At 33.8% G+C, this 9,566-nt stretch overlaps 1 protein-coding gene and 1 long non-coding RNA gene across 2 annotated transcripts; both read left to right on the forward strand.

The window, feature by feature from the left end:
* The first annotated feature begins 2,364 nt into the window (after positions 1-2,364).
* On the forward strand, positions 2,365-4,358 carry LOC132720453 (uncharacterized). Its single transcript, XR_009624351.1, has 3 exons — positions 2,365-2,853; positions 3,623-3,682; positions 4,209-4,358. It is a non-coding gene; the product is annotated as an uncharacterized LOC132720453 (long non-coding RNA).
* A 506-nt stretch (positions 4,359-4,864) lies between these two features.
* Positions 4,865-7,716, forward strand: LOC132720458 (uncharacterized). The gene is made up of 3 exons (XM_060704603.1): positions 4,865-5,072; positions 5,815-5,957; positions 6,365-7,716. Exons 1-3 carry the CDS (start codon positions 4,873-4,875, stop codon positions 6,718-6,720), a joined length of 699 nt encoding a protein of 232 aa, XP_060560586.1. The 5' UTR covers positions 4,865-4,872; the 3' UTR covers positions 6,721-7,716.
* Positions 7,717-9,566: the final 1,850 nt, after the last annotated feature.

The following is a 9,566-nucleotide window of genomic DNA, read 5'->3' on the forward strand; positions in this document are numbered from 1 at the left end:
AAATGAAAAATTTCAGGTCAGAACAAACATTTTTCAATGACTTCTTAGTGTGACCTTAACCTTTAACCTAGAGAATTGGTTCATGCACATTTCACTGCTTCTCATAGTGGTGAACATTACTTATTTTTTAATTGTACACAACATGTTCTTTCAGTTTTTCAAAGAAGAAAGAAGTCGACAAGTGAACCCAGCTGTTCCCACAACCAATTTTGTTTGGGCCAATATGAAAGGAGAGCCTGTACCTTGGCCAGTGAAAATAACAAAGTTTGACAAGGAATCACTATGTGACCAGTTAATTGCTGTCAACAATAAATTATTGTTTCCAACCAAAATAGAAAAAAATATTTGTTATCCAACATTGACTTGTAAAAGCCAATTGAAAGTGGGCGTGTTAACTGTAAGGCGGTTATTGTTCACATATTACAATTTTATACAAAAATACATATTTTGCTTGCTTTCATCGCTCACATTTATTTTGCATAATATTGTAATGTATGAACTATAACCTACACTTATTGTCAGGATTTTCTACATTCATGCAATAATCTTATATTTTGAGAGCTAATTTCATTTACATAAACTTTGTCAAATAATCATGTTACATTTTAGGGTAACAGACCAGTGCCAGTTTTAATACCACCAGATGCCAGAAAACCTTTAGAGTTTCTTGCCTTTTATACTATTAGAAATGAAGCCAATATCCAGCCTGGTAACAAATATCTCTTTACTAACAAAGGTGAGTTTTTGTTGTAGCTGACGTAATCTGTAATGGTGTACTCATTTAGTGATAAACATAGCTACCAATGAAATTATTTGATGCATTTTGATAACATGAAACCAATACAGTATAGCAAATAAAGCAGTACTTATTCATTTTAAAGTTGTGATGAGATGAAACATCAGAGCAATAAATATTTTCTTAAAATTTGTATCACTGATTTTTACAGGTTATTATCCTGCAAATTTGTTTAAATTGCAATAATCAGTAGTAATGGTTTAGAGTATATCTTGCCTTTAATGTTTACAGAGTTAATATGTAAGGGGTAGCAAATAATTCTGCTGCCAATTGATCAAATTCAGAATTTCAATGTTTAATGTTGAAAAAGTCTTTAATTGCTACTACATGTATAACAAATGAAAAATATAAGTTTGAAGTACATACCGGTATTATTAACCAATAAAATGTTAGTTTATTCATGTTGAGTTCATTTAATTTAGTGAGTGCTTATTCGAGGTCTTATGACGATTTAATTCATTGAAAGAAGACCTGTTGTGAATGTTCACTTACAAAACCAGCAAGAATTACATTGCAAATTATGTTTTATTCTTTTATTGACAGATAAACGGAAGAAAAAGAATCTTGTAAGCACGCTAGAGTGCTTTCGGGCAGATGCAAGATAAGCAAAAAGCTTTTTAGATAATGATTCAGAAGTGCCTTGGGAGAAACACATTCCTAAGGGCATGAAACCAAACCAGACATCCTTAGAGGAGAATGGTGAGTTTGGTACTTAAAGAAAAGGATTTGGATAATTATATCGCGGAAGATCAAGAAGCCTGCATCAGACCAAACCAGACATCCAGATATCGTTTTTAATTGTTCAAATTATTCATAAAAGACCAGTATTGACCATCAGCAATTTTTGTACGTTTATTTTATGTTTTTTCCTACAGATCTGCAGTGCGTTCAGTTACGATTAATGTTCGCCAACGTTCGCTAACAGTCGCTTACAACGGTCTGTTGGCGAAAAACGTTTTCGACCAATAGCTAACGGTTTTAGTATGTAGTTAGCGAGTGAAACAAAGATGGCGGATGAGTAAGTTTTGCTTATAATTTTCTTCAAAAAAAAATCAAATTTTGTCTTATTTAAGCAAATTTACTAATGAAATTTACTTGCAAATTACGGAAGATGATCGCTTTCACCCATAAACTAAATTGATATGATAAAATACTCGAAAAAAACGCGCAATATTTAGGGATCATTGAAAGTTATAAAAACAACAACGTTATAAAAGAAATCTAGGAAAATGATGTTTTTAAGTGTTGATGTACACGATAGGTTTGATTTTGGGTTGCGAAACAAAATAAAATCACATTTGCTTACTCCTAAAGTATTCTGTTTTATTAATTTCTTACTACTTATCCAAAACAAAAAATAATAATAGTAAAATTCACTAGACATGCTTACGATTTTTCTAACGTATTGATACTAGATTTTTATAGTAAATGAGGATTATTTCTTTGCAAATGTGTATGATTTTCAAAATTAAATTTTATAATGAGAGACTGTTGCTCGCTTGTGTTATTGAATCAGGGTTAGATTAGCCCTATTCCAACTCGGTCCACTTTTCAATATATTGGTTTGTTTTATAACTCTATTGTTGGAACCACATAATTAATATATTCATAAACATGGAAAGATGTTTTCTTAAATTATACATACATATAACATTATACATTATAACATGCAAGTAATCAGAAAAAGTTGTCTTGATATGTTTAATATGTTTCTTTTTTTCAAAAGTGGGCCGAGTTGACCTGTGCCGAATTGGATAGGGCCGAGTTGACTCTTTACCTTATTATACATGTTTAAAATCTGTGAAGCAAAATTCTGATAATACTCCTGGCATAGCTCGCATATACATGATAAAAGATAAGTTGCATTCAATAAACTTTGCACTCATTTTTTTATACATGTACGTTTGTATTTTCAAGTTAAAATCCTAGCTGGGAAATGACTTGCTAATCGTAATTCATTTTCCTTAATAAAGCCAGAGTATTGCTTATTTTGATAATATGATTATGCTTTCAGAACATTTCTAGTGAAGCTTACAATTGATAATGAAGAAGTGACTGTAAGTGTTATTGCTGATATTGTTGAAGCACTTAATTCAAATGGTAAGTTCTTATTCTTAATTGTTATTCAATAATGACTTTTATAGATAGACATGTCTTTTTGTATAATCTTGAGTCTTTTGTTTTCATTTTTCGATATAAAGTATGATTTATGAAATTGTTGTTCTTAAAAGAATTGCTGTTCATATTCATATTAAATGATAGCCTTAAATACTCGTCTCTTGATAGCTTTAAATGCCAAAACTTCGTTTTAAAGAATACTTTTACAATTATATCATAATTATAAATATGTTGCTCTGAGCTTTCTTCCTTGCCAAACTTAAACAAAGTGTAAAGAAGTATCACAGAGATGTTATGTATAAACTTATGGATTACATTTTAGCTCCTCTTTTCCTTATATTCAACATATGCCTACTAAATCTCCGGATTTGTTATATCTCTGTCTTTCAAAGATTTATCTGCCACTTAGCACAAATCGTTAAGACTTTAAGAGTCATCTTAGTTGTGCTACTCATAATCACTGTCATACAATTTAAATAACAAAGTTTAGACTTTACATTTTACTTAAGCCTGCATGACAAAGGTGAGAATTGAAACAATATCTATAGATTTTATGAAAACAATCCTGGTTTATTTTCCTAGCAACAAGTTAAAAATTACTTGTATGACTGCGAGTCACTTTAAGCACTGCTGTAAAACATGTTACGCTTTACTACCACATTTTTAAAAGGATTTTCAAAATGATTTTATTTTTTATGTTTATTGCAGATGCTATGGTATGACATCATGCATATGAGCTGGTGGCAAAGGCTGTGCAGAAAGACACAGGTAAACTTTTAAACAGTATCTTACATTCAATGTCTATTTAAATGTCAAATGTCTGGCAATTTTATTCTTTAAGATCAAAATTAATGTAGTACAATTTTTCTGTTTCAATATAGTCTACACCCATAAACATAGTTTAGATGTTCACCTTTAAAAATATTGATAAAGATATTGATCACTTATATGACAGCTATAATAGAGATTAATAATATTTTTTTCTAACATTAGAAAGTTTGAGATATACCATATTTCCCTTTTGTCTTAGCACTGAACAGAAATGTATCAGTTTAATATATTCATTATTCCCTTTTGCATTCGGGTACAAATAAAGTATCTCGGAATACTCAATAGTTTGTTGCTCATAGTCATGAATCAGCACAAATATTTCTGAATGTTTATCATTTTTGATTGAGAGATTAGTAATAATTATTGATTAAACAACTTGCGCATGATTAAAAATGTTACAAGGTAATTTTTCCTTCATGTTGAAATTTTGGTCTCTTTACTAATGTTCAACTTTGTTTTTCAGACTCTGAGAAAACAAGAAACGAGAGGCAAGAAGACCAACTAGCAGAAATACGACGTGAGAATGCAGATAGCGTTCAGCTTAATACTACCTAAGAAAATGACAGTCAACAGACTGATCTCTCCCAGAATACAAATCAAAACAGGGAGCAGTCAAGGTCAGTGTTGTTATTAGTGTATATTTATATATGTATACATGTCTCAAAAATGTCTCCAAACAGATAGTCTTCATTTAACTTTCTTGTCTGCTTCTATTTCAAAAATTAGAATATGGATTTGTCCGTCAGTTATGTTGTCCATCTGTCTGTACACTGACAGGTATCAATATCTCGATTTTATGTATTTATTCTTATATTAACGCACGTAAATCATTTAAGCAAGTAACATTGTTAAATTTGTGGTCACATCATCAAAACATTTTTTTTTTGTGTCCCCACAGGGTAGGGAAGGGGCATATGGATATGTCCTTGTCTGTCTCTCTGTAGTTACAAAACCTTGAAATGTGGGGGCATTCATGTGCATACACACATTTCTAACTAAAAAAAAAATCTTAAATTTAATACTGAGGACTAAACTCCAACCTGTTTACATTACAAGGAATCCATTTTTGCATACTGGTTTATGAATATGCAGATTTCCATTTATGACATGAATCTTTTACTTGTTTTATGTTTGTAGGTACAATCATGTGGAGTCAGGAGGCTGTCCTCCTTTTGATAAGTTTGTACTCTGAACATAAAGAGTTGTTCAATAACAACTTGTACAAACAAAAAGATGTTTGGATAAAAATATCTAAGGGTATAGAAGAGAAAGGCCACCACTTTCAGCCTCATCATTGTGACAGTAAATGGCGTGCATCAAAACACAGGTTAGTTGAACTTGATGTATATGTATCAGAATGAAATCTTAGTACAGTATCAGGAGGGGCATCCATGGCTGAGTGGTTAAAGGTGTTGGCTTCTTACCACTTGCCCCTCACAGCTCAGGGTGTGAATTCGTTCTTGTGAGAAAGCTATCCAGCTAACTTACAGAGCATTGGTGAATTTACTTAGGTGTTTGCTTGTTCCAGAACTAATACCCTAAGACAAACCTTAGGTTTTCCTCCGCCAGTCAAGCTGGAAAGTTGCCATATGACCTATACTGTGTTGGTGCAACATTAAACTCTACCCATCACCACTAAAGTATCAGCTGTCTCAAATGTCAGTCACTCAATAAATACAAAAAATGTATGTGCATGTTTGATTGTTGGTTTCAGTACATTTGTTGTCATTTCCCACAAGTAACCTATCTGATTCCGGAATTACAAGGCAGCTATTATCTATTTCTTGTAAATGACCAATCTCTTGTGTCTAATATCAATATCGGTGATTTGTCGCACTCACTGTTATAGAGCAGTTGTCATAGAGACCTTGTGCCATGTCCAAACTCCAACCAAACTGTTCTCATTATCTTATAAAAGTGTCACATTACTTTATATGAAGGAAGTCTGAATGGGGCCATATTTTTATATTATTGAATGCACTATATAGGAAAGCTGAGTTATGGACTTTGTAATTCTTATTTCCAAAAAAATAATTTTTCATTCAGCCTTTAAGTTCATTTTCTTACAGACACAAGGTTATCACAGATGACAATGGGAAAAGTGGACGTGGCCGACGTACCTGGCAGTATTTTGATGCCATGAACGAGGTTCTTGCTGGTGACCCAGCAGTGAGGCCACTTAGAGTAATGGGCTCTACAGAAAATGTTCGAGGTTAGCTTTCTATATAAATTTGAATTTTTGACATATCTTCCCTTGTTACACTTTTGTAGAGATTACATCACATGCATTAATATAAACTGAACTACTTGACATTTAGTAAGTGTTCTTAGACTTTATCTAATGACTCGTTGTGTGATGCATTGATTTGGTAAAAGGAAATAATTTATACCAACTTATAATTAGCATTTGAAGTTCGAAGGGGTCTGATGAGGCACTTGTGCAATATCTATATTTAGTAAATGGTTAACAGTCTTTTATTCTAAGGACACTGGCCCTGAGAACTGGAATTATTAAACTGTCCTGGAAAGAGTAAAAAACAGGCAATTTGAATGAACATTTAACATACATGTATAAAAATAATGACAGCCCTGAACTTAATGCATATATCTTTTTTGTAGAAACAACAGAGTTGTCGGAGACTAATAATAGAAGTAAGCCTCCACTGCCCCCAAGTACTTTGAGGATCAGAACTCCTTCACCTTCTCTAAGGCCTTCGTCACCCTCAACTCCGGTTAGAACCCACAGTCCATCACCATCACCATCTGACAATGGAGCAACTGGCGGTTCAGAGACTCCGGTATTAAATCGAAAGAGGAAAAGGAGTGGTGAGCCTCCAGAATGGTTCAGAGCCTATGCTGAGCAGGCTAATAGACGAATGGACTCTCTGGAGGAAAGCAATAGGCAAATGATTGCCATTGCACGAGAACGGAACAGCATTCTAAAGACCCTTGCTGAGGCTTTAGCCAAACAGTAGACTTGTTGTGTTCAGATGTTGATTTGTAAATGATATAAAAATTGAACTTTAAAATTGAGTGGACATGCTGTTTGTAGAGAAATGAATGATTGTTTGGAAATTTGCTATTTTTTGTGGTAAAAGTTTACTGAAATAAGTGAATGTATCTTTCATCCTTGTGATTGTTCAGAAACACTCAGTGATTCCCACCGACCTAGATGTATACTGGTAAGAAACCCATGTACGAGTGCTATACACTGGGCATATAGAACCAAGGGGTCTATTCAATTAGAGCTAGGGACTGGTTCCCGGATTCCTTAGCTGTCTCTGGAATCTGCTTAGGACCCTACTGGAAGTAAGTGCTTGCACTTTGTAGGTTATCCTTGACCGCTCAGTGTAAAGAAAATCAATCATGTAGCAAACCTTTGGTAAGCTATAGAATGCTATCCTTTGTAGTGATATGAGGTTATTAGTGTAAGAAATTAGGATTCGAATCGACTAGGCTGGTCGGACTACCAGATTGAAATATTCACTAGCCCAAAAAGACATTTCACTAGCACGATTCATTTGTTCAAAACAGTTGTTTATATTGCCTCTGAAAAAACAGTAGCCTGGTTGGGCTTGAAACTGTGAAAAGTAGGTAGCCAGAGGAGAAATTAAGTAGTCTGGGGCTATAGGACTACTGCTTATTTCAAACACTGGGTTATCATAATATATCTAGAAATAACTTATGGCCACTGGACAGACTTTCAATGTACAGTATTACATTCAAATTACAACTCCTTTCAATTATGTAGATGAGAATGTATGGTACATATAAGGTAGGAATGGGAGAAATTACTAGTATTTATACGAGTAATGACAAACAACATCTTGTGATATGTATAACAATTTAATTAAGTTCAGATTTTAAAACACTAACAACCTTTTTAATCTACATTCACACATCAATATGATAATTCTAGAGCCAAAATTAATGCCTCATTATCTTTTGTTTACATACAAGGATACATGTGCATTTAGATAATATTCATATTAGTATCAAGCAAAAATTAAGGAATTACAACTATGGTTCCAGTGGGAATAACAATAAAAATCTGAAAAGGTTGTCCGAGAGTCTCTGGTTCGAGTCTAGTCAGGCTGCCATTTTTCTTTTGGACTTCATGAACATTTAAGATTTTAAGTTTTGTAACATACTCCATGTATTAAAATTTGTCCAAAAATTTATAGTGTGTACAGAAAAAGTGAAATTAACTCGCAACTACATACAATCACAGTCCCACTTATGATGGCCATTCAGCACTGTCCTGTGGCAGGTACTAATTGACTAGAGTAGACTTACAGAATATGCTAAGAAATGAGCCTGTCACTAGCATAAGTATTAGCTTTTATAAATTTAATCACAATTATTGGATAATTCATACCATAACTTTCATGTAAGTTGATACAGCAAAGCATTATTTAACTAGAAATGTGTCCATAGGATACGAGTGCCCCAAACCGCGCCACTGTTCTGTCAATCTTTTTACTAAGTCAAGGGTAATAACTCTACAAATACTGGATAAATCCACAAGCGAAACCCCAGGTGCAAATCTAAATATGCTGAGCAACCTGCCCGTAATGTTTAATGAATATGTCAAATCCTTTTTGAGTAACTTGCGACACAAGTTGAAAATTGCAAAAATTTTCTAAGTGAAGGGCAATAACTCTAAAAATACTAAATAAATCCAGACGAAAATACCTGGTGCACAACTGCACATGCTGATCAATATTCCTGTAAAGTTACATGACTCTAGGTCAAATACTTTTTGAGTCACGTGCGACACGTGTTGAAAATTGCAAAATTTTACTAAGTGAAGGGCAATAACTCTGAAAATACTAAAAATATCCAGACGAAAAAACCCAGGTGCACAACTACACATGCTGATCAACATTCCTGTAAAGTTTCATGACTCGAGGTCAAATACTTTTTGAGTTACGTGCGACACAAGTTGAAAATTACAAAATTTTACTAAGTCAAGGGAAATAACTCTGAAAATACTAAAATTATCCAGACGAAAATACCCAGCTGCACAACTTCACATGCTGATCAACATTCCTGTAAAGTTTCATGACTCTAGGTCAAATACTTTTTGAGTTACATGCGACAAAAGTTGAAAATTGCAAAATTTTACTAAGTCAAGGGAAATAACTCTGAAAATACTAAAAATATCCAGACGAAAATACCCAGGTGCACAACTACACATGCTGATCAACATTCCTGTAAAGTTTCATGACTCTAGGTCAAATACTTTTTGAGTTACGTGCGACACAAAAGTGAACGGACTGACGGGACGGACGGACGGAAGGACGCACGGATGGACGGGGGTAAATCTAAATGCCCGCCACTAACGTGGGGGCACAAAAATGGGTCAAAGACAGAAAAGGCCGGGATGCATTTGTACACCAGATATCATGAGGCTGTGATGTTATGAAAAAAAAATTTCCATTGACCCATTAATGTCAAAAATTTAATTCAGTAAGTAAACAGGAAGTGGATTAGCTACACACCTAAAATCGAATCCCACTGTATGGAACCATGTGTCAATGCTGTATGCCAAATATCAAGAGGCTGTGATTAGTAGTTTCTGAGAAAAATGTTACGAAAATTTCCTACCATTGACCATTAATGTGAACAGGAAGTGGATGAGCGACAGACCTGAAATCAAATCCCACAGTATGGGACAATGTGTCAATGCTGCATGCCAAATATCAAGAGACTGTGATAAGTAGTTGCTGAGAAAACTGTTACGAAAAATTTCCTACCATTGACCATTAATGTTGAAAAAAATCTAACTAATTTAACTAAGTGGATAAACAGAAGTGGA

The sequence above is a fragment of the Ruditapes philippinarum genome, unplaced genomic scaffold, assembly GCF_026571515.1.
Source record: "Ruditapes philippinarum isolate M1 unplaced genomic scaffold, ASM2657151v2 ctg11942_1_1_1_1, whole genome shotgun sequence".
In the NCBI taxonomy this organism is placed as follows: domain Eukaryota; kingdom Metazoa; phylum Mollusca; class Bivalvia; order Venerida; family Veneridae; genus Ruditapes; species Ruditapes philippinarum.

Bases quoted from the DNA above. Each gene is read 5' to 3' on its own strand.
- LOC132720458 (XM_060704603.1), top strand. From the start codon at position 4,873: ATGTTTGTAGGTACAATCATGTGGAGTCAGGAGGCTGTCCTCCTTTTG. The intron at 5,073-5,814 runs GTTAGTTGAACT...ATTTTCTTACAG, and splicing joins TGGCGTGCATCAAAACACAG to ACACAAGGTTATCACAGATG. The intron at 5,958-6,364 runs GTTAGCTTTCTA...TCTTTTTTGTAG, and splicing joins CTCTACAGAAAATGTTCGAG to AAACAACAGAGTTGTCGGAG.